Consider the following 25293-nt stretch of genomic DNA (forward strand, 5'->3'; position numbering starts at 1 on the left):
CAGTTTGCTACTCCAAAGTCTGCATGTCCTTTAGTGTACTCCAGTGGCTGCTCCAGTGCATATCAGTCCTGTACCTGGGAACACAGATTGAGAGCCGAAACCTGTATGTCGGACGCAGCTAAGTCCAAACCTCGTTGCGGGGCTCCCTAGTGAAAACCTCCAGCACATTAGATTCCACGCCTAAGTTCATTATCTAATTTTTACAAAAGTACCCCGTACCCACCACCACTAGGGGTGCGACGAAGAGCCCAGGGCTGGCTGATCCTCAGCAGGGGAGATCTTATTTTTTATTGGGTACTCACTATCCGATGATTGCCCGCTCTAAGTTGAGCAGTTTGGGGTTGATTAATGCTTTTGCAGGGGTACCCCACACTGTGTGTCTCCATGCTATGATATTACCACCGGTATTGTCCCCAATTTTCCTTTGCCGTAACTGGTTGGGTATGAGATGATGATGCTCAGGATTCCAGCGGTCAGAAACCTGACGCCGGTATCCCAACAGGATTAGGATGCCGACACCTGCTGGTAAGTACCCTACCTCTAAACTTAACCCTTCCTTCCTGCAGCCTAAACCTAACCTTTCCCTCCCCTGCCTAACCCTGTCCCTCCCCTCCTGCATCCTACCTCTAACCCTCCCCCTAGTTCCCAACCCTAAAACCTAGCCCTATTCCTAATGAGTGACGCAATCAGTCAATTATTCACATGCATATGCATCGCAGTGCACATGCGCGAACTAGCAATTGCAATAGGAACTGTGTTTGCAGAGGCTACGCAGACCCCGAGCACAATGAGTGACAGGAAGTGCCGTTTGTGGTTGGTGCTCGGGCAAATGTTATCCACTGCAACACCATACGCAGCCTGAGGTCTCATAGCGTGTACTGATGGTAGCAATTTCTGAGTGAGGTCTGACCTGCCTTAACTGTGCGTATGGGTCCGATGTTACTCGATGTTACCGATTATTTTGCTATGTTGCCCAAGTATACGGATGTGTGTAAGGGCGTCCTTATGGTAAGCTGTGATCGCAATGCAATTGCAAACATTTGCATTTCGTTGCTAATATTAGCAACTGCGGTGCATGCGTTCTAGCAGAATAGCGATCCTTGCTGACACAGGGCCTGATTCAGAGCCACTCGTAAGCGGCCGCTCGTTCGTTCCGAGCGATGTTTACCCAACTGCGCATGCGTACGGATCGTAATATGCATGCGCGAACCAGTCAGTGCGGCCGAAAATCGTTTGTTCGCTAAATAGCGAATGCCTGCTATTTTGAGTGACAGGAGGAGGCGTATGTGGCTGGTAACAGGGGAAGGTGCTTGAAAACGGGGAGTGGAGATCCGAACGCAGGCGTGCTTAAAGGTCAAAACGGGCGTTTTATGGGTGTGCATAATTAATATAGCAGCGTCATTGACCACGTCACTGGATTATTTTATAGTCAGAACTGCTCGCAAGATTGTGGTAGGAAAAACCAACCACAAGAATAGCGAGCAGTTCATACACTGGTCGATGTACTCGATTAATCTAATAAATAGCGGACATGACGTAGGATGCGAGCGGCCAGGGGGCGTATTTTTCAAAAAAACGACCGCATGTTTTGTTCGCTCGTTCAGACATAGAGGCGTGAACAGACCGCAAAGAGCGAACGGTTCATTTGAATAGCCACCCCTTTTTTCTGAATGAACGACCGCAAATAGCGTCCGGCTCTGAATGAGGTCCTCAGGCCGTTTGTCTTTTTACAGCTTCAATCCTTCTTGCTATTTTAAAGGGCCAGTGCATATAAATTTGTTATCTTAAAGGGCAAGTGTAAACTAAAGGGCCAATGTAAATAGATTACTTATCCCTCAGTTAGTGAAACCAAATTAAATATTGTTTTCCCCAGGTATATTTTACATCATGAAGTATATATTTTTAATTTAAAGGTGTAGTCACTAAGAACTCCTTAAAGTAACATTGATTACTTTATCAAACAAATAAAATTGTATCATTATTGCTGGTTATTTTTTATGTGTACTTATATGAAGTTGTATTATAAATTAGGCACCCCATGTTAACTTACACCCCTGAAAAAGTTTGAAATGACGAAACCTATTGGGTGATATAGGTGACTGTTATCATACAGCTGAAAGTTCCAAAGGATTTGCGCTTACCGAAAGGGTCCCAGTGGACCTTTAACGTCTCGGACTGTTGCATATAAACTTGTTTTAACAATTTCATTAAAGATTATCCAATTATTGGCTGTGGGCCTTGTCTCTTTGTTGCTCTCGGTGGAAGGGTATCCCTACAGGACTTAAGTCCCACCAAACTCACAAATAGACAAGAAGGATCGAAGTTGTAATAAGAGGACATCTAAAGAAGAAATAAATTCAGATAAGCAATAATTTCAAGTTACAAATATGTACGCTTAATACTTATTGAAACACCATTAATGTTTTATTGACGTTACTAAACCATAAGCCCCCCCTCCCCACCTCCACTCTGTCTGGCTTCAGCCACCTACCCCACCCAATCAGGTATGCAGTTGGGAAGCCGGCGGACCTAATCCCGACAGTCAGCTTCCCAACTGCTTAATCCTGGCAAGGCACTAATGACAGGCGTTGAAATCCCGACGCCTGTCATTAGACCTATACCGGGAGCCTGATACCCAGCTTACCAATTGAAGGTAAGCCGGGCATGGATGGCCGCTGGGGGGAGGGTTAGGTTTAGGGCTCCTGGGGGGGACTTAGGGTTAAGCACCCCCCCCCGGGAGGTTAGGTTTAGGCTAGGGGAAGTGTGGGTTAGGGTTAGGCACCCCCGGAGGGAGGTTAGAGTTATGCTAGGGGAAGGGGGGGGTTAGGGTTAGGCACCAACGGATGGAGGTTAGGGTTAGGCACCCTCCCCGGGGGACTTAGGTTTAGGCTGCGGTGAAGGGGGGTTAGGTTTAGGCACTTAGAGGGAGGTTAGGGTTAGGCACTTGGGGGGAAGGTTAGGGTTAGGCGCCCATAAGGGAGGGTTAGGGTTAGGGGAGGGAATTAGGTTAGTACTTACCTAGGATGATCGGGATTTCCTCCTGTGTTGTGTAGCCGCTCTCGGGATTTAATCACAGCTACCCCATGTGTGCGTGCTTCCGCTTCCATAGTAACTCCATTGCTGTTGCTTAGCTTGTAAAATTAGCTTGAACGATCACAGAAACAGTCTCATGGAGAGAGACAGCAACTGTAAAGTACCTCACTTGCAGTTATATTAGCGGCATATTCTCTGTGTGTGTGCATTTGTGTTCTTAGAAATATAAGGATCCAAGCCATTTCTTTCTATACAATAAGATGCTGTTCTGCTTTCTTGCAGGGATGTAGTGCAATCTGTATAGAAAGACAGCATCTGTTCCAGATCCATATCTGTTGGTGGAGCAAAGTTATTAAAAAAAATTTACTTTGCGTGTAATTTTTTTTCCTTGTGATTTCTGTTTAACTTTTTACTATACTTAAAACAGTGCCATGTTGTGTCTGCTTATTGGTCTTAATATTCAGGATCGGTGTTAGGTTTGTTATCTAACTAGGGATTATGGGAAATAAATTCTCAGAAGAAAAAAAAAATAAGAACATATTCCTGACTCATAATCAGCTCAATCTGCGTTTCTGCCTTCTAACCATATTATGATAATTCACATATTGCTGCTTTTAATTTGCTGAGATCAAGAAGAGTGCAGACTTGTAGAGTCTGTGAGTGGTGTAATATAAATGAAGTATGAATGAGACCAGGCATTCAGTGAGCATGTGCGGACAGTACATGCTCTTATATTTAAAGGCAGTCTGCATCTCTGCCTCCTAGCTGCACATGAAAGCAGCTATCTGCAGCTGCACAGATAAGTACAACACGTCTCAGCTTCTGACAAAACTGAATTACTATCAGAAATATTAAACACTGTGAAGACAGCAGGCATGAACCCTCTTTCTATTAGGAAGGGCATCACTTGCCCTCCTCAAGATGCCAACTGCACTGGGATACTAGAGTCTCTGAACAACTGGAATGATTCAGGAGTCAGTTCTTACAAACTCATGGAAGTGCCACCAATAGTGACCACGGTAAGCTTTGTCACACTTACACCTTATTCATATGATGGTTATTAAACACTCTTATAATTAAGTATTATAAACAAATACTCAAATGCTACACATTTCTAGTTTGGATTTAACATAAAATACCAAAAATACTTTTATGTTGTACTTTAGCAACTATTATAAATTGCAATAATATTAATGCACTACAATATTTATTGGCATTTTTGATTTTTTTTTCTAATTCTATAGTCATGCTCTTTAACTAGAAATGAAATTATATATATGATCGAATTACATTTCTATGTTACAAACATGTTTCATATACTATTTTGCCTCACATAAATGCATTGCTCAAATTGTAGTTAAAAAAGTGCATTTCAAAAAGTTATGATATATGATAGAGGTACATTCAAAATTATCTATAACCATTAAGGACTATGAGGCCAAAATAAGCACGGTAACTGCTTTCATGTGTATTCCAACATTAAATAAGCCCTATCTAAATAACAACAAATTAAATTTTGTATGGGGAAAACTTATATAATCTCTATGTTTTTGTTGCATTACATGAAAATGATAAATATAAAATTGCTGTTTTATTATTTAATAATATTACTAATACTTATGATCACTGTGAAAATGTAACTTTATGTAGCTGTTAATGTACTTTGCTATCATGTAAATTGTGTACACTCCAGACTCAAACTTGTGAATAGCAGTGCAAGGAGTAAGTGCTCAGAACAACAAATCCAGGGTAAGGAGGGGGGATATGAACTTAGCACTCATATTCCTTTTTATTTCCTACTGGTGAATCCTGGAGCTTTACTAATGCCTCTTTCTCATACAGAGCAAAAACCTGGGTTCTTGCACATGAACGCGCATCGACACGTGTTTTTGCTATGTTTTACTAAGTCCCGGGTCCACGACCCTGCTCTTTACCAGGGTCAGCCTGAGACCCGAAAATTTGTCGGTTTCATAGACCCTGCAAATTCCCGGATCTAAAGCTTGAAAGTGGCATTATAGTAATAATGTTTTTTTTTATTTCTTAACAGTTTTTTTATATAGTGCAATCATATTATGCTGTACTTAACAAACAATAATTAGGGCCGGATTCAATTAGTTAATTTACTGCACAGGGAAAAGGGTGATAGCCTATGACTTTTATGCCCGAGGCTAGTCAATTAAAAGCCCTTTGCCTTACTCTGTAAATCTGCTGCTAACGTGCATTAACCCATAGTTGTCGGGATAACTACCTAGGGAATGAGTATGAAGTCCCGCGGCTGAATACCCGCCGGTTCATATCCCGACACCGGCAGCCCGAAGGGAGAAGATCCCAACAGGGCAGTTAAGTACCCTATCCCTACCCCTCCCCCCTAGCCCTAACCCTCTCTTAGTGGTGCCTAACCCTAACCTCCCCACTTAGTGCCTAACCCTAACCTCCCCTAACCCTAACCTCCCCCTGGGGGTGCCTAACCCTAACCCCCCTTAAAGCACTCTAAACCTAACCCTCCTGGGGGTGCCTAATCCTAACCTCCCCCTAGGGGTGCCTAACCCTAACCCCCCTTAAAGCACTCTAAACCTAACCCTCCTGGGGTGCCTAATCCTAACCTCCCCCTGGGGGTGCCTAACCCTAACCCTTGCCCCTAGGGGTGCCTATCCCTAATCTCGCTATGCTCCCTAAACCTAACCCCCCCTCCCCCCACGGCTGACGCTAAGGGCGCCCCGGACTTACCTTGTTCGGGCTGGTGTCCTTCCACTTTCCGGGATTGGGATTAAGATAGGCGTCAGTATTTCTTAGGTCCCTTGGATTTCTGTTCGAGCCTCAGAAGGAGGTGAACAGAAATCACTGTTAAGTGGCTGTCGCATCAGTTCCTGCATCAGCAGAGCTTACAATCTATATTCCCTACTAAATGGACATACATACACAAGGTTTATTTTTTGTCAGAAGTCAATTAACCAATCAGTTTGTTTTTGGAGTGTAGGAAGAAATCCATGCAAAAAACAGGGCACAGGCACATACAAACTCCACACAGATAGAGCCCTGGTTGGAAATTAACCAAGGACCCTAGTTGTGAGGCTGCAAAACTAACTCTTGCACTACCTACAGTCATTTGCTTCCTCATGGATTATATTCAGATTACAACACCTGGAGGAAGTTGTTGCAAGGTGTATCATTGCATTGACATTTCTCACATTTTAAAAGGAATGTGCAATGTGCTTAAATGGACAAATTAAAGAGAGATAACACACAACAGATTAAAGTCCAACCTTTTTGCTGTTGCATTCACATTTTTGAGAGTTTCCCTAATCTATGCTGATCATACACATGTTCCTTCCAATGTTGACATGTCATACTGGCTGAAACGCTGCTCCTGTATTACTGTGCCTCTAAATCAGCACATGATAAAGATGAGCAGACACTTTAAAACCAGTAATTTGCCACCTGCGTTATAACTTCCCATTTAGCAGATGTTTTAATATTCTCACTGTAACAGATGAGTAAATTCCTACTAATTGAATTTGCAACTAATCCGACATGAAGATAAAAAATTCACAACCGACTTGGTATTCGCTTGGTAAAACATTGTTTCCTGCAGTGCAGTATGTCCCTGTATATTTCTGCTACTTTACCCATGAAACCGTATTAATTCCAATTGAATGGGACCTAGGGAAGATGTTTGGTTGTAGCATTGATTTTGTGCTATTTTTGTCTACTCTTGGTGTTTTTTGTTGTAAATGTTTCAGATCTTCTTCACAAATTAGTTTAGTTGCTAAAAAACAAAGGAACTACCAGGTTATTTGTTTGTATAAACTATGAAACAGTATTCTGTCACAATTGGTATAAAATAATATTTAAACTATTTGTTACAACACTACTGATATTGATATTAGTCAACAATAATATGTTAAAAGGGCTGGTTAAACTGAAAAACAAATGTCTATAAAAAAAATTGCATAATGTAATTTATACCCACCGCAGATGATTGGCGACTTTGGGCCTGATTCAGACCCGGACGCTATTTGCGGACGGTCGTTCTAAAAAAGGGTCCGGATATTTAAATTGAACGCTCGCTCTTTGCAGTTTGTTTACGCCTCTATCTCTAAACGAGCGTTCGAAAAATGCGCTCGCTATTTTGTGAAGACGCCCCTTTGCCGTTCGCATCACCCGTCATCTCTGGTATTTATTAGATTAATCGGGAACATCGAAAGGCATCTGAACTGCTCGCAGTGCTTGTGGTAGGATTTTCTTACCGCTGTCACTGCGACCATTAGGCACGCCTGTGTTCAGATCTCCACTCCCCCGCTTTCAAGCATCTTCCCCTGTTACCACCCACAAATGGTACATTCTGTCAATCAAATTAGCTGTTTTACGAGCGCACGATTTCCGATCGCAATGACTGTTTTCGCATGCGCATTACAACCCTTACGCATGCGCAGTTGTGCGAACATCGCTCAGAGCGAACAAGCGGCTGCTTATGAGCGGCTCTGAATCAGGCCCTTTGATCTATGTTTTTCTGCTAATCATGGGCTGCTGTGAAAATCCGCCATTTAGAAAATATGTCCTATTATAGTCAAACATATTTATCTATGGTAGGAAAATCAGTGCAATGTATACAATTGGTGGCTGTTGCTTTGTGATTGGTTGCTATTGGTCTCATTCTGTGGGCATTATTTATCACTGAATTTTTCTGTGTGCAAATCAAGGATCAATTAGATTATTCAGCTAGAGAGAAATTTTGGAAATTCTGAAACATATACACAGACACCACCTAAGCTTAAAAGATAACACATATAACTCCATATATACATAATAATAATAATAATAATAATAATAATAATAATAATAATAATAATAATAATAATAATAATAATAAGCCAGTTGTTCACCTAAAGTTAATTTACAGTAGGTAAAAAACTATGGGTCTAATTCAGAGATGTACGTAGACTCTATATTTACATACATCTCTGAAGTTTGCAGATCTGCACATGTGCAGATTTGTTTCTGCGATGTTCTTCGCAGTGCCCCAAAGCCACATGCTGCTGGCATTTGGGGGCACAGGCAGTGGTCCAGAAAACTGTAGCATTTTCTGTGTGTGCAAAGCCAGTTGCTGCGTCCTTGGACGAATCTTCACTGGCAGCGTGATTACACCAGACATCCTGAGCAATTTGAGGGTTACTCAGATGTCCGATGTTCATGTAGTTGATCTGATGCTGCATATTTGGTCGTAGCCATCGGATCACAGAAGCCTGCAGTGGGTGTCTTTTTACTTCAGACTCCTCCTGTGGCGTTGGCATTATTTTGCACAGGTGCTGCATACAAAGAGGCAGGTGCTGTGCACGTCCATCCATCTCTGAATCAGCCCCTATGTTATCAACTCTCCCACTAATGGAGTCACGGTGTCTATCAGACTGTTCCCATTATTTAACTATACGTTGTGAGTCTGGTGTGTAAATTTATTATTATTATTATTATTATTATTATTATTATTATTATTATTATCCTTTATTTATATGGCACCACAAGGGTTCCGCAGCGCCTTATAAAGTACATAAACACACGGGAACAAAAGGTATTAACAGTACAAACAATGCAGGACAAATACTGGATTTATAAAAATTGCTGCATAACAGTGCTGCATGCAGGGTGTCAGCAACCAAGTGTTAGGTGCTGTTGTAAATAAAATATAAGTAAGGGAAGAAGAAGCATATGAGGGAAGAGGGCCCTGCGCATGAGAGCTTACATTCTAAAGGGGAGGGGCAAACAGGGGTGACACAAATGGGCTGGATTGTGAGGAAGGAACATGGAGTAGTGGGTTAGGATGAGCGCTGGAAAGGGGTCTTGAGAGCCCATTTGAAGATATGGAGCCAGGGAATAAAGTTTTCAAGGAATTTTGAGCTAAGGCCAGGGGGACGAAAAAATTTAGCTACTTGAAGAAGTTGGAAGAAGCGAATGTCATGAGGATTGAATGGAGAGAATGAAATGGAGAGTTTAGTATGTAAGAGTTGGTGGGTGTGACCAGATGAAAGAAGTACCCCAACACTGTGGCAACCTCCAGGCCAGGGAGTGTGAAAGACTGTGAGGCCCCCAAAGGAGATAGCTGCAGGAGAAGTGGTGTCAGAGGGGTAAATTCAGGATTTGGTGATGGCTACGAGATTCAAGGAGTTGGAGCTGAAGCTGTCAGGGACAGGGACCAGTTGATTATAGAAAGAACTGGGTTTCCCGAGGACACAGGAGAGAGGGACAGAGTTAGGAGGAGAGAGAAGTGGGAGATTGTTAGGGTTAATGTAGTGAGGGGTTACAATTGATTTAGAGCTGAGGGATAAGGATAGTGTGCATAGGTGGTCGGCTTCAAAATGAGTAATGGTGACAGCAGGTGGTGGGCAAGGTGGAGGTTTAGTGTGGTGTGGTGGAGAAGAGAGGTAACTTGGAGAAAAGTGAGGGTGCAGGTCTTAGTGATGGAATAGCAGGACCATGGTGGAATATGAGTAAATAATAATGGAGTTGTGGGAGATACGGTGGAGAGTACTAGATGGGATGAAGGGAGACACAGGAGGGGGAGGAGAAGGTGGAGGAGACTATGGAGCGAAGAAAAAGTTGGGAACTGGGGGTAAAGGAGAGAGTTATGTAGCTGTTGAGTGAGGGGCGGAGCAGAAGAAAAGAGAGACATAGTGTAGGTGAGGGAATAGGGGGTGGGAGCGGTAGTAGTAGTGATGAGAGTGAGATACAGGAACAGTTTTTCTAAAAATCAGATAAAAGGAAGAACAGTGCTGGCAGATGTAAAGGTACAACTATAGTAGTATCTAATAAACAAAATGAGTTTGAAGTTGTTAAAGTTGCAATACTTTAAATTTAGGATAAAGTATTTTAAAGATGTACAGGTGTTAAACAATGGTAGATACTACAGTGGTATAGAGATAAATTGACAGTGGTACAGGAATGATTTAAACATACATACAAAATTAAAGTGCAGCAAACTAACTGGTAGTTGCTTGCAATGCTGAAGCAGGATGTTCGATAAAGGTGTGTCCAGGTTATAATGAAAGCTGGTGGCTGAGTTGCAGGGTATCCAGAAGCTCAGAAGATCCTTTTAAATTGTTTCAAAGTTGTAAAGAGTTCTATTTTAACTGTTGTCCTCCTGTGTTCCTCCTGTATTACACCTGTCCAACTCTTTAAATTATGCTGAGCCTGTAATAACACTTAGAAAAATAACAATTTGAAATAAAATCCTATGCAACATTGTAACAGGTCTGCAGCCTGTACCCTACAGTGTACTGTACCCTATCTATGAGTATCCTATGATGTATAAGCCTAATTATAAAATATTAGCTCACACAGGGGTTGTGGGGGTTGTGGTGAAAGGCCATATGATTTATATTGGTGGCCTCCCATATTCATCACTAACTGGTAGTACTTTATCCTAGGAACAAGCAAACAGAGAGAGGCCTACAATTGTTGAGCACAGAAATGCTGCCCTCTAACTATTTATAGATAACTCATGTCCCCAATATGAGTTAAAAGAGACGACAGAAGAGTGCCCCACTACTGCAGTGTAGACCAGTGAACTTCATCTCTAATTTGTTTGGACATGTATTTAGAGACATGATTGTGACCACCGATGGCGTCATAAGGGTGGGTGCGTGTGACACCAAAGTTCCGACAGTGACTTTGACAGGAGCCGGGTGCTGCACTGTAGCATTACGTGCTGACACAGTAAGGGAGCCGGCACTGCACACAAACTGGTCCCCGATGCATCTTTGGGAGCCCCGGAGTGACTAAAATGAGGGTTCAGGCCGCAAGATCACACCCCTATCTACAAGGCCATGCCATGAGGCTCAAAGTAGTATCTGCCATTTGTGCCAAACTCATATTAGAGTCCTACTGATAATAAAATAACTTAGAACTAGGGATTGCCAACAACCATCGATGGTTACCAACTATGAATGGTTTGCCATCGATGTTTGTTGGTTTTGCCATTGATGGTGGATGTTTGTTGTTTCTGTGCCATCGATGGCAGAGATGCAGCAATGTTTTTTTTTTTGTGCACATCTGTTAACCTCGCCTCCTGTGGTGTCCTGTTCATCCCCACCTCCTTCTCTGGCTGGCACACCACTTTCATCTATCCCACAATGGTTTTCCATTGATGGTTTCTTATCATCAATATAAAGTATCAATTTCTCCATCGATTGTGAACCATTTGATGGCCATTCCTATTTAAAAAACACAATATTAAGGTGGTTACATTTGATTGCATGCTTTTAATAAGAATAGACAGTATTTCATCCCAGCATGTTTTCATACTATATGTAATTGATCATAAGTAATCCTGTGAATTTCTATTATCATGCTCATTGATCAGCAAAAATAAACAACTGTTTAGACCCTAAGCATAATTATCAAATTTATTTTTTTTCCCCTAAAGTCCATGATCATAAATGTATCCATAAACACACAAAGTTCCTGGATGGTGTCTGGAAGATAACAGGGGTTTGCTAAAAGGAGACACGGAGATGTTGTGTTTTATGGGAGTGTCGCAGGCATGTTGTGGGTGTATTGCATACAGAGATGCTGCACCAATCACATAAGAGGCCATACACCAACAGAGAAACAGCCCATGCCATAGGGCAGGTGCAAGTATCTACAGACAGGACAAGTGGTATATCAGTGACTGTGGACACCGACAGTGGACGTGTCAGTTATTGCACATTCAGACGTACGGATGTACACCAAAGAAAGTCTTAATAGCGGCATTAGCTTAAAGATGCAGACATGTCTGCTTTTGACTAAGAATCAGCCCCAAGGTGTCCAAATTTGCAAGACTTCAAAATTTAAGAACACTAGTGTTTTCCATAAATACTGTAAGTTAAAGAAATTATCTTGAACATGACTGTATGTTTTTGAACTATTTGAAATACTTGCAATAAAGTGTTTGTAATTATCTAAATATGTCCAGCATTCCATTTGCATACTGCTGTCATCATTGAAAGGCTGCTTAGGAAAACAATGTTTTTCCAGTGCACATGACTTTATGGAGGCTTTGTATATGAGTCTGAGAGACAGTGTTAACGTCTCCTAATAGAAATATTCTATTAGTGGATATACATACACAGAGGTGTGGTCATAGCGATCACAACAAGTTTAACATATATTTACTGAAATCCAGTATGTGTGTACCCATATACAGTAATCCTGTATCTCCAAATGAGGGTACTGGAAGATAACTCCAATAGTGCAATACAATCTTTAAAAAAAAGAAAAAAAAAACCAACAAAATAAATCTGCTCACAAGGAAAAGATAATTTCTCAGCGTAGCACATGTATACTGCACCACATCAGTCGTCTCCTATAAGACATCTTGAAATATTCTGCAATTAAGAATCCACAGACATATGACTCAAAGCACTTCTCCAAACCAGCCAGATGGCGCATTGGAGGCCACCCAACGCATTTTATCACTTCTTGACTACAACGTTTAGAAGTGACCAAATACGTTGGGTGGTTTCCCATGCTTCAATTTGCAATTGGGAATTTAATACTTCTATAATCTTCCAGAAGACTCCTGGATTTCCAGGGAGAGTAGCCCACCCTCCCCAATTCCACTACTTTTTGTAGCCTCCGCTATTGTCTTTTGCCGCAACAATGACCCTACAAATACATTGGCAGTTATAGTACCTGTTGTGATCATGGACAGTAGATCGGGATTGACAGTGGTAATTTCAAGGTTTGCAACAATCAGAGACAAGATTATTCTCCTTATATAAGGACGAGTTAGCAGGAACAGGAATGGCTGGCAAACCGGCAGACTAAAACAAATAGTGTATGCGATCAGACATATTTCCTTTTCTTCATATCCACTTTGAATACATCTTGTAAACTAGACTCAGTTTCCATTCGTGCTGCTCTGAATCAGGTACCAGTGAAGCTTATCAACTTGTTTCTCTTCTTCAGGTTCACAAACACACTTGTCCAATTTACTGTAATCAGAAGTAATTTTGCTTACATGTATGAGGACCATGGAAGGTACTGGGAGCATCAAGAGACATGGCACGCAAGCAAGGGACACATACAAACGCCATGCAGATTGTACATGGGCTGGTATCAAAGCCAAAGCCTTTGTCCTGGGGGGGCAGCAATGCAGTAGTATGAAACACAGACTGATCTGTAAAGCTGGGAACACACTGATAGATATATCAGCCGTTCCAGTGAACAGCCAAAATATCTATAGACCATCGGTGTGTGTGTACACCCGATATGTCTGTGAACAACGTCGTACATAGATATATCGGATCAGCCTTGCAGCATAGCAGATGGCCGATATATCTGCAAGGTTTATCGGTCATCTACTGCTGTGTACGGGCGACCTGCTGATTGCCCGTACACATGCTGCAGGGACCCATCAATGAGTGACCACTCAATTGGGCGGCAAATTTAAATGCCCGATCAGCTGTAACATCAAGCCCTGCACATCGGGCAGATGATTGGTAGGTGTGTATTCACTTATCAATTGTCAGATAGGCTGACCCGTCGACCTAGCGTGTACCCAGCTTTACAGCATAGCATCTCTGTTGGCATTGTGCACTAAAAATTAAACATGGTCTTGTTGAATCTATTATAGTAATATCAGCTATAACATATTATGACATACATTCTTTTTGATAAGTTAAGCAATACAGCTTGTGAAAACTTGATTAAATCAGTTGATGTATTGGATCCCCATGAGAAGTCAGTTTAAGTTACCAACTCTTCTGAATTGGTTTGTTTAATTCTATTTGTATAATCCCTTCAGCAATGTTTACTGAAATTGGCATACTTTACTTTAAACATGTCACATGCAAATCAATTAACTTTTGGACATAACAAAGAGAAAAAACAAATTGTACTTATATTATACTCCCTGTACAACACGTTACATACTGTATAGAGTAAATTGTACCAGTGGCATTATATATCTTTATTTTACACCCTTCTCCTCCTGCACCCCACTAAATATTTATTAAGACAATGTTCCCGTTTAGAACATACTTCAATTCACTAACACATACAGCACACATGTACATATTATGCAGTGTTACAATTGAAAAATCACATTTAGTTTAACAAAGGTTGATTATACTTCTATCTAGCTACTGAAAGAGCTAAAAAATATCAAAATAAACATATTTTCTTCCAGAAGAACTATTTTGTACTGATGTGTTCCTTAAACATGTTTGTGTGTTTCCCTAAAAATACAGAAGCTCAGTGTTCTTGTTTGTTTTAAGTTCTAAATTAAGTAAAAAAAAAAAGCTGGCTAGCTTTGTGCAATAATAAACCTATTTCAATTATGTAGCAACTAATTAACTAACAAATAATTTCTTAGCACTCCTGCACCCATCATATTGGGCATCGTGTAGGATTTCTCTACACACAGGGAGTGATGTAGAATTAAAATGTTATCTTTTTTTGTGTATAATCCACATTTTTATTCATTGCAACCAGTACCAACCAGCGCCTGTCATTTTTCAAACACAGCCTGTAACATGACAGTTAGCAACTGATTGGCTGGTACTTTATCTCTGTTGACTTTATCTCCATCCAAGGCTTAGTAAATACACCCCTATGGCTCTAAAATGGCTCCCATAAACACACCCCTTAAATAGCCATAATCTAACATAAAATCTGTCCATAGCTAAAACACACCTCTTAAACTAATTAACAGAAAAACTTTTGCTATCGGCGCTAACAAAACTTGTGTCCCTTGATGCTGGGCTACAGGCTTAAATGCTTTGATCAAATCATGACAAAATCCCCATTGTTTTATTTGCTGCACACACATAAATTTGCAGTATATTATTGTTAGCTTCGATAGCAAATTTTTCTGTTTTGTATACATTAATGGCATTAATATTGCCATGCTGCAGGTACCATGTATGATATGGGTAAAACCGAGCGCGGGCATATTTCTTTTCTGTTTTCTTAAACTAATTAACCCTGGTAAAACAATGTCTGCCATACATATAAAATGCATTGTCTCCCTTTTTAACTATTTATAGACACTATACTACATTATCTATGCAACACGTCATTACAGTATTATATACCTGACTAACACTGAGTAACATTACTGTCAGACAGCTAAATCTATCTTGCTCGTACACAGGGCCATAATCAGGGATGTGCAGGGCCGGATTAAGTCTTGTGGGGGCCCCAGGGTAACTAAGTTGTGGGGGCCAGCTCCAAGCCACACATAGCCTACACCCCCCTTAAAGCACCACATGGAACCTACCCCCTCCGGCCACATGAAGACATGGGAAACGTAGTATATTCTTTGGGGGTGGGGGACCTAAATATAAATATACATATACAACATACACTCACACATAAACAGTATACACAAACTAATACATATATACTATAGATGTGCGGTTCGGTTCTCCAGAAATCCGAATCCAGACGAATTTTGTGATTCTGGGTCAATCCAAGTCACGGCTCTAATCTCATGAGGAGATCCGGATAAATCCGGGTCATGGTTCTGATCTTTTTGCGGTTCGGAATTCAGATTTTAAATCCGAATTTCGGGTTTTGGATTGCTTAAATTACATGATTTTAGCTGTGTTTAAAATTTTTATCTATTTTTTTATTTAAAACATCCAGATCCAAAACCAAAACCAAAACACTTGAGGATGGTTTGCAAAACCAAATCCAGATCCAAAACCTTGAAGGAGATACAGATCCAAAACCAAAACACAGGGGTCAGCGCACATCCCTAATACAGTATTTACACATTAACATATACGTACACACTAACACATACACAGTATACACATAACACATATACACCATGACACATATACACACAGAATAATTTACATACACACATACTGAAACAGTACACAAACATACCTTCACATGATGCAGCAGCTGCTGTAGGACCAGCCCTGAGGGTAAAGTTTGATTTGGGGTTCATTTTTATGAATAAGGAAAAAAAAAAGGTTTACTGCGCTCCAATATTAATTGCAGGGACACAGGGAAAACACAGATCACGTAAGTGTTCAAGATTTGATTGAAGATTTGTAACAAACACAGTAGCAATAAAAATAATAAAAATATTGGATATGACGATACACTCCAATGGTTGATTATTATAAAAATAGAAGTAGAAGTGGAAAATTATAAAGACAATATAAACCATAAATACACAAAAACGGGACAACAGAGGAGTTGATCAGGCTCCAATATTGTGTCACCAATATCACTTGTAAAAATAAAAATCCACATAAAATCAATTAATTAGCTGGAGAAACAATGCTGAAGTGAAGTGTGTACTAGAAACCAGGTAAATACATTGAAAGACCTGATATATGTACACACTCTCCCTATGTATAGGAGGACCTCGATGTTAATGGCCCTTCACTGAAATGAGCCATGTATTCAGCTATATATGACGCTTATAATACGGTTTAATGTTCTGTGATGGGATATAATAGTAATGCTGATCCTTTTGTGATGTATTATATAGCACAAATGTTATTGTACAAAAATAAATAAGAGCAAGGCCAGTAGTGTGCTTGTAAATGAACCAGCACTATCTCCGAGTGTTGGAAAAAATGTACCTTGGGCGGCTCAGCGTGGTGAGCTAACAGCTGACATCTAGCAACAGTGTAACAGGAAGGTAATCCACTTTAATTGGCGTATTTCACCGACTGGAGGGCAGATGTACCGTTAATGCTGATGAACAACGACGCTGGTATCTCCTCCCGTCGGAAAGTACCTCCGTCTCCTGTGCCAGAGCAGACGGTGGAAGCCGCTTGCAGAGGTGTCGGCTGGCAGCAGGGAAGTTAGCTCCCGTCCGTTAGAGCCAAAGGACCCTGACAGCGGAGTCGCCAGCAGGCGGTGAGAATATTGGCTCCCGTAAGTCAGGACCACTGGTGCAGGCTGTTAATCGTGTAGTTCAGTAGCCGCATAGGATAGATGACAACGTCAGCCCAAAGACTTAATTGGCCGAAAATGTAAATCCGGTTTGTGATGGTCAGCGGCAAGAGGTCTTCATATAGGGAGAGACTCCAGTGAACTGTAGAGAGCAGCAACACGTTTCGGATACTCCTGTATCCTTTTTCAAGCTGAAATGCTCTCCTGTGTTCAGTCAAACACATATATAGCGTCCAGGTGGAAATCATTGGATAATAGGGTAATTGTTTTTAACCCTTAGCGGTTTATTCCAACAGAGTTATATAATATATTGATTTTTAAATAAATAAAAACAAGGAAAAAAGGAAGGAGAAGAAAAAATATATATATATCTTTAACACTGTAGTGTAGATACATTCTACAGTGCTATATGACTCACATCCATATTAGTAACAATTAATCAAATAAGTATTTATTACCAATACATTAACTATAATCGGTACACATACATGCGATGTATGCACACACATATGATAATCACATGTGTATACAACCGCACACATATATCCGTATCGAGGGTTGTAAACCCAGCGTCCCAACAAAAAACAAACGAACATGACAGAGCAATGCGGATCAATAAAAGTTATATATATAGTTAGTATATTAATTATGTATATATATGTATAAATATAATCAGCGAATATATAAATAAATAAAGAACATTTTTTTATTTTATAAATATAAATATAAGTACAGCAAATACATTGCTAACTGAAGACACCGCAATATATAAATAAACTATTCTAACATTGCCTACATAAACAGATAAATAATTCAATTAATTAAATTAATTATCAGGGAGAGGATAGCATAAAATTAATTAACGTACTTGATAGCCTAATATATAAATAGATAAGATTCCATGTAGACAATTCAACTCTTTCACCGAAGGTGAACAGACCAAATAGGCAAACCAAATGGAAAATATTCAGTGGAGTAAAATAATCAATATAATGATATAATCAAGTAACATTCATTCACACTTAAATGTACATGCATATATAAATGCATGCACATACATGATTGAACATAAACCAGAGATAACCTATAACCATAAAGTAGTGCTGACTGTATCTGCACTACATATACTTAGGTACCCCAAAAAGAGAGAGGAAAGAAAAATTGTGAAACCAAGTGTACTATGGACAATAAATGGAAGTATGTAGTAACCAAATGAGCTAAAAAATTGGAGTGTGTATATAACCTGTCCACTGACCGCACAGTCCATATGGATCGGCAACATCACACCAAGTTTTTGTATTAATCATAAAACTCCAATGTTTCATTCAACCCATCTGGGGATAATGATTGGAGCCTAAAAATCCATTTGGATTCTGCTTCGCATAGGCGTTTATATCTGTCACCCCCTCTTGCAGTTTTCTTAATAAACTCCACCCCCATAACTCTAAGACATTCAGGATTATTTTGGTGCTTCTCAATAAAATTTCTAGAGACACTATGTGTTTCTTTGCCTTTTAAAATGTTCAATCTATATTCACGGAACCGTTCTTTCAGGGTACGTGTTGTACGACCCACATATTGAAAAGGGCAATTGCAATTTAGAACATATATGACATAAACTGACTCACAATTAATAAAAGAATTGATATAAAAAATGTTGCCTGTCTTGACTGATGCTACTTGTTTGCTCTTATTAACAATGTGTCTACAAGTGAGGCACCTCGTATGGTTACAAGTGTAACATTCCTGTGGTTTCTTGGGTAGCCACGGGTCTATTTTCCCATCTGCGGTTACATTACTATTAAGGAAACTTGGAGCTAAAAAGCTTTTTAGATTTCTATTTTTTTTTTAAACTTTACTAGGCTTTGGTGCAATAATATTGGACAATAATGGATCCAAATGTAGAATTTTATAGTTTCTATTAATTATAGAACTAATACGCCTAGATTCGTTGTTAAATTGAGAAATAAATAATAACGAAGTATCTTTTTTGTGTTAGCTTTAATTTCTCTTGATCCACTTGTACGCTCAATTATTTTTTCTTTTTTCTTTTCGTCGGAATTAGTCATATTATTTATTTGAGTATCAATACCCAATACAGATTTATTTTTATGAATTGTTTCTGCATGGATTTTTGCAACCTCTATCAGTCCCAAGGGGTAACCCCTGTCTATAAAATTTTCTTTTAATTTGTTGGCATTTACTTCAAAGTCAATGTCTCTAGTACAATTGCGCCTAATCCTGCCCATTTGACTCTTTGGGATATTTTGAACCCATGGGCTGTGATGACCACTAGTATAGTACAGATAAGAGCTACAGTCTACATTTTTTGTGTAGAGTGTTGAGATAATTCTATCATCAACTACTGATAGTGTGACGTCCAAAAAATTAATCGACAAGTGACTGAAGTGTGAAGTAAATTTTAAATTCATCGTGTTGCAATTTAAAAATTCAGTGAAGTGCATAGATGAATCATAATCCCCATCCCAAATAAAGAAAAGGTCATCTATATAACGGCCATAGAACACCAGACTCGCTCCCGCTGGTCCATCCCATATATATAGATCTTCAAATACGCCCATATAAATATTGGCGAAGCTGGGAGCAAATCTGGTACCCATGGCCATTCTGTGAATTTGTAAATAGTGGGTGGAGTCAAAAATAAAATTATTACGTGTCAAAATAAATCGAATACAATTCAACAGGAAGTCACGTTGCTACTAAGAGGTATTAACATCACTAGTCAGTATCTTCTCGACCGCAGAGATACCTGCCTCATGAGGGATGTTGGCATAGAGTGCCTGGACATCCAGGGTAAAAAAACTATAACCCTGGTGCCATGTAATAGTTTTAATTTATCTAATAAATCAATGGTGTCCCGGATGTGTGACCTTTGAGCAGCAACGTGACCCTGCAAAAAGTGATCAACAAAACAAGACAAATTAGAAGTGAGTGAATCAATACCCGAAATAATAGGATGCCCAGGTGGTGTAACTAAAGATTTGTGAATTTTAGGTAAATAATAAAACACCGGTGTGATAGGGTGATGCACAAATAAAAAGTGAAATTCCTCTTTGTTGATGATATTTTCATCCCGTGCCTTTTCTAGTGGTATCTTAAGCTCCTTCTGGTAAGACAATGTTGGGTCACTACACAGAGACCGATAGAAGGATGCATCCTGAAGCTGTCTTAGAGCCTCTTTTACATAATCCCGCCTATTCAGGATGACGACTCCGCCGCCCTTGTCGGCCGATTTAATTACAATCGAGTTATCATCCTGAAGAGTCCTGAGAGCCATCCTCTCTCCATAGGACAAATTCCTCTTCCCCAGATCTTTCCTAGGCTTAGCGTTACACAACGTCTGGAATTCTCTTAATGTATTTTTATAAAACAACTGAATGTTTGCACTTTTATGATTGAGAGGAAAAAAACTAGATTTTTTCTTAAAATTATTCCTATCTGGGACTACCCGTGGATATTGCGTGTCATAAATCTTGATCTCCTGTTCACTAGTTTCACCTTCTCCCCGTAATGCCTCCAACATGGAGAGGCATTCTAAATCATCTACATTTAAGATTATTGGGTCATCACACATCTCCAGTCTATCTTTTTTAATTTTGGAGTAGAAGTATCGTTGTCTGCATAGTGACCTTACATAGCGGTTAAGCTCTGAAAAAAGAGTAAAGAGATTGGGGTTGGCACTAGGGGCAAAATTTAAGCCTTTTGAAAGAAGCTGTATTTCAAATTCATTTAGGGATCTATCTGACAGGTTGAAAATACCTGACCCCTCTAATGGAACCTTGGGCATCTGAGATCGCCTTCTGCCCAGTCCTCTCTTTCCCCTGTTCTCACCTGGAGGGGTAAATATCAATTGTGGTATGATGGTATCCTCCAGTCTTTCTCTCGATTCAGAAAATCCCGTTTTCTTTGTGGCTGATTGTTTCTATTTTTAGGTCTAGCCCCTAGATTATTTTTAGGGGAGAAATTATAGTTTCTTTCATTTCTGACCAAATGTGAATCAATAGGTGATTCAAGAACATTCTCTATCTCACTTTCCCCATTTGTTTCCACTAATATATGTGGTGATTTTACCCTCTGATAATGGATAGATCGTGGTCGGGAAAAGGGTCTCCTAGGCTTTCTTTTATCCTGTATATAAGGGTTTTTATCATCTCTTAATAGTTTTCTTTTTTTCTTTATTACCAATTCCCTTTCAAAACTAGAAACCTTTGTACCCAATTCGGACTCACGTCTTTTAAACTCTGGGTCATCCTTAAAGACCAAAACTTCTTTCTGAACCTGTTCTATTTCACCATTTAGCTTATCCATTTTCCTTTTTCTATAACCAACTAAAGCTTTTAATAGAGAAATAGAACAACATTTCAAGGCCACTTCCCAATCTTTAATTAGCTCATGGCCATCATTAATAGATAAATGTTTGTTTATCAATAAACCTTTTGGAATCCTATCAAGTTCAATATATTTAGACAAAAAAATGCTGTCTAGCCAGTGTCTAGTTTCAGCTAGCAACAATGTTTCCAATTCAAGAAAACCTTGATTCAAATCTGGCTCTATATCGATCATAGCATTGTCAGATTCAAACCTAGACATAAAATCCTCTCTTCTATTCATCCTATCCTTAATCCACATAAACTCTGTCATTTTAAGTCTCTGACTAGAAAGCAGCCAGGCTGGCAATTTAAAAAGTAAACTACACCTACGCACAAAAACCTAAGCGCTAACCAGTCAGAGACTTATTGTTGAATATCGGTGCAGCAGTAAATACAGAGGTGATTGCCAACCTCACTAGAAATAAGGAAAAAAAAAAGGTTTACTGCGCTCCAATATTAATTGCAGGGACACAGGGAAAACACAGATCACGTAAGTGTTAAAAATTTAATTGAAGATTTGTAACAAACACAGTAGCAATATAAATAATAAAAATATTGTATATGACGTTACCCTCCAATGGTTGATTATTATAAAAATAGAAGTAGAAGTGGAAAATTATAAAGACAATATAAACCATAAATACACAAAAACGGGACAACAGAGGAGTTGATCAGGCTCCAATATTGTGTCACCAATATCACTTGTAAAAATAAAAATCCACATAAAATCAATTAATTAGCTGGAGAAACAATGCTGAAGTGAAGTGTGTACTAGAAACCAGGTAAATACATTGAAAGACCTGATATATGTACACACTCTCCCTTTGTATAGGAGGACCTCGATGTTAATGGCCCTTCACTGAAATGAGCCAACCAATATATCCATTTCATGTATAATGTATTCAGCTATATATGAAGCTTATAATACGGTTTAATGTTCTGTGATGGGATATAATAGTAATGCTGATCCTTTTGTGATGTATTATATAGCACAAATGTTATTGTACAAAAATAAATAAGAGCAAGGCCAGTAGTGTGCTTGTAAATGAACCAGCACTATCTCTGAGTGTTGGAAAAAATGTACCTTGGGCGGCGCACCGTGGTGAGCTAACTGCTGACATCTAGCAACAGTGTAACAGGAAGGTAATCCACTTTAATTGGCGTAATTCACCGACTGGAGGGCAGATGTACCGTTAATGCTGATGAACAACGAGGCTGGTATCTCCTCCCGTCGGAAAGTACCTCCATCTCCTGTGCCAGAGCAGACGGTGGAAGCTGCTTGCAGAGGTGTCGGCTGGCAGCGGGGAAGTTAGCTCCCGTCTGTTAGAGCCAACGGACCCTGACAGCAGAGTCGCCAGCAGGCGGTGAGAATATTGGCTCCCGTAAGTCAGGACCACTGGTGCAGGCTGTTAATCGTGTAGTTCAGTAGCCGCATAGGATAGATAACAACGCCAGCCCAAAGACTTAATTGGCCAAAAATGTCAATCCGGTTTGTGATGGTCAGCGGCAAGAGGTCTTCATATAGGGAGAGACTCCAGTGAACTGTAGAGAGCAGCAACGCGTTTTCATTTTTATGAATCTCTTAAATCAACTGAAATCGAATTAAGGACTTGGGGCTTGATTCAGAGCCGGACGCTATTTGCGGCCGCTCGTTCATAAAAAAGGGGCTGGCTATTTAAATTAAGCGCTCGCTCTTTGCGGTCTGTTGACGCCTCTATGTCTGAACGAGCGAAGAGAAACATGCGCTCACTATTTTGGAAACCCCACCCCCCTGGCCGCTCGCATTATACGTCATCTCCGCTATTTATTTGATTAATCGAGTACATCGAAAGGCGTATGAACTGCTCGCAGTGCTTGTGGTTGGATTTTCCTACCGGAATCATGCGAGCAGTTCAGGCTAAAAGACAACCAAGTGATGTGGTCGATGACGCTGCTTTGTTAATTATGCACACCCTTAAGACACCCGTTTTGACCGTTTGGCACGCCTGCGTTCGGATCTCCACTCCCCGTTTTCAAGCACCTTCCCCTGTTACCACCCACAAACGCCTCATTCTGTCACTCAAATTAGCAGGCATTCGCTATTTTGCGAGCACACGATTTTTGACCGCAATGACTGGTTCGCGCATGCGTACTAAAACCCATACGCATGCGCAGATGTGCGAACATCGCTCGGAGCGAACGAGCAGCCGCTTACGAGCAGCTCTGAATCAGGCCCTTGATTCAGACCTGCTCGCTAGATGCGGCCGCTCGCTTCCAGCGTATGGAAATTCAGCTAAGTGACGTCAAGGCAGCCGCTCGCACAGCAAGGCATAAGCACACCCACTATGTCTTGGCGAGCGATCACTTTGTGTTTAAAGATGCCCACCAGCCTGTCTTTAGCCGCCCACTAGCGTACGTCATCTCCAGGAAGTATATACAACCATCGGTACATCGGGTTCCATCGGATCTGACCGCAGCACTTGCAGTTGACTCTACCCTACCACAAGCACTGCGAGCACTTCAGTGTATTATTCAACCAGGTGACGTGTACTATGACGCTGCCTGTTGATTATGCATGCCCCAGAAATGGCGTGAAAACACTCAGGTACGCCTGCGTCCGCAACTCCATTCCACCGTTACTACTGGCCTGCCCCTGTTACCACCCACAAACAACCTCTCCTGTCACTCATTCCACTGGGCTGTCTTTGCAGGGCGAGCGAGCACATTTCATTCACTCGTACTAGTTTGCGCATGCACACTGCGAACTGTACACATGCGCACATTAGCGAACATCGTCTGCAACAAGCGGCCGCTTGGTAGCGAGCGGGTCTGAAACAGGTCCTAAAATCGAATTGCAAAATCTCTTAGCAAATCTCAAATTTACTAATATTCGATTTTGCATTCGATTTTCAAATCGAATTCAAGTTTGGTTGATTTTAAGAAGGGATTTGATGTTCGATTTTGCATGTTCATGTACAAATCGAACACCAAATCCCATTCAAAAACAATCTTTAAATCCCCAAATGAATAGACCTTCTTCGTGCTTTCATTTTAGCCAGCCCTGGTTGTGTAAATACAGGGGAAAAAATGCATAGGGTTCCCCTGTATTTAGCACAACCAGCACCAGTCGGTATTGGTTCTGGAAATACAGGGGAAAAAATGTGTAGGGTTCTCCTGTAATTTCTATAACCAGCACCTGGCTATTTCTAGCGGAGGAAGGGGGGAGTGGTAATGCCACAGCTGGGGAAATCCCTTGGTTAGGGACCCCCCACCGAATAAAGAGGTCCCCCTCTCCAGGGCATCCCAGGCCTAGGCTGATAGCCCAGTGCTATCCCCGGCACTCCTGGGTGGTGGGTGCCAGGTTGATTGTGTAAAATATGTGTAAAATTATAGTAGAATCACAAGTACCAGCATGCGGGGCATTAAAGTCCTGCTTGTACCTCTAGTTCACCTGTAAAGAAATGTTAAAACAAAGACAAGACACACACACCGTGACAGTAGAAGTTTATTACACAAATACACACTCAAACATACTCACCAACAATACCTGGACTGGTCCTCTTCTTCATGTAGGCATCCACCATCTTCTGAAAATAAAAAAACTAAAAAGTCCCGACCCACGACCTCAGTACCGTCTAAGGACGGTACCTCCCGAATGACGGCCTCAGCCATGGCATTTCCCTTAGAAGTGCCAGGGCTGAGCACTCTACCTCTCTCAGCCATTGAATGGCTCCCACCATTATCTTCAATGGTGAAAGCCGCAGGCTAACCTGTAGTAACCTTGCAGTTGATTCACATAGATTAGCACAGTGAATGCCATACTCGTCCTTCCATGTGGACAGTCAAAAGCATGATTGTATAAAGTGAATTAAACATAACTGAGGTTTTCACAGCCCACATGTAATTCTGAGCATTGTATTCATGATGCAATTATTGTATGTACATAATCTATATGTAAATAGTCTGTGTTTGTACCATGTTTGATTAAACT

The 25293-nt window shown here is 40.6% G+C and overlaps 1 protein-coding gene across 1 annotated transcript in view; it reads left to right on the forward strand.

The window, feature by feature from the left end:
* Window positions 1–3908: 3908 nt before the first annotated feature.
* OPN4 (opsin 4) overlaps window positions 3909–25293 on the forward strand; it is a 151538-nt gene continuing 130153 nt past the window's right edge. Inside the window, exon 1 of the mRNA XM_088463051.1 lies at window positions 3909–4052. Within this exon, the coding sequence (XP_088319177.1) occupies window positions 3909–4052 (144 nt within the window). The remainder of the gene's footprint in view (window positions 4053–25293) is intronic.

The sequence above is a fragment of the Taudactylus pleione genome, unplaced genomic scaffold (assembly GCF_031769625.1).
Source record: "Taudactylus pleione unplaced genomic scaffold, aTauple2 ptg001314l, whole genome shotgun sequence".
Taxonomy (NCBI): domain Eukaryota; kingdom Metazoa; phylum Chordata; class Amphibia; order Anura; family Myobatrachidae; genus Taudactylus; species Taudactylus pleione.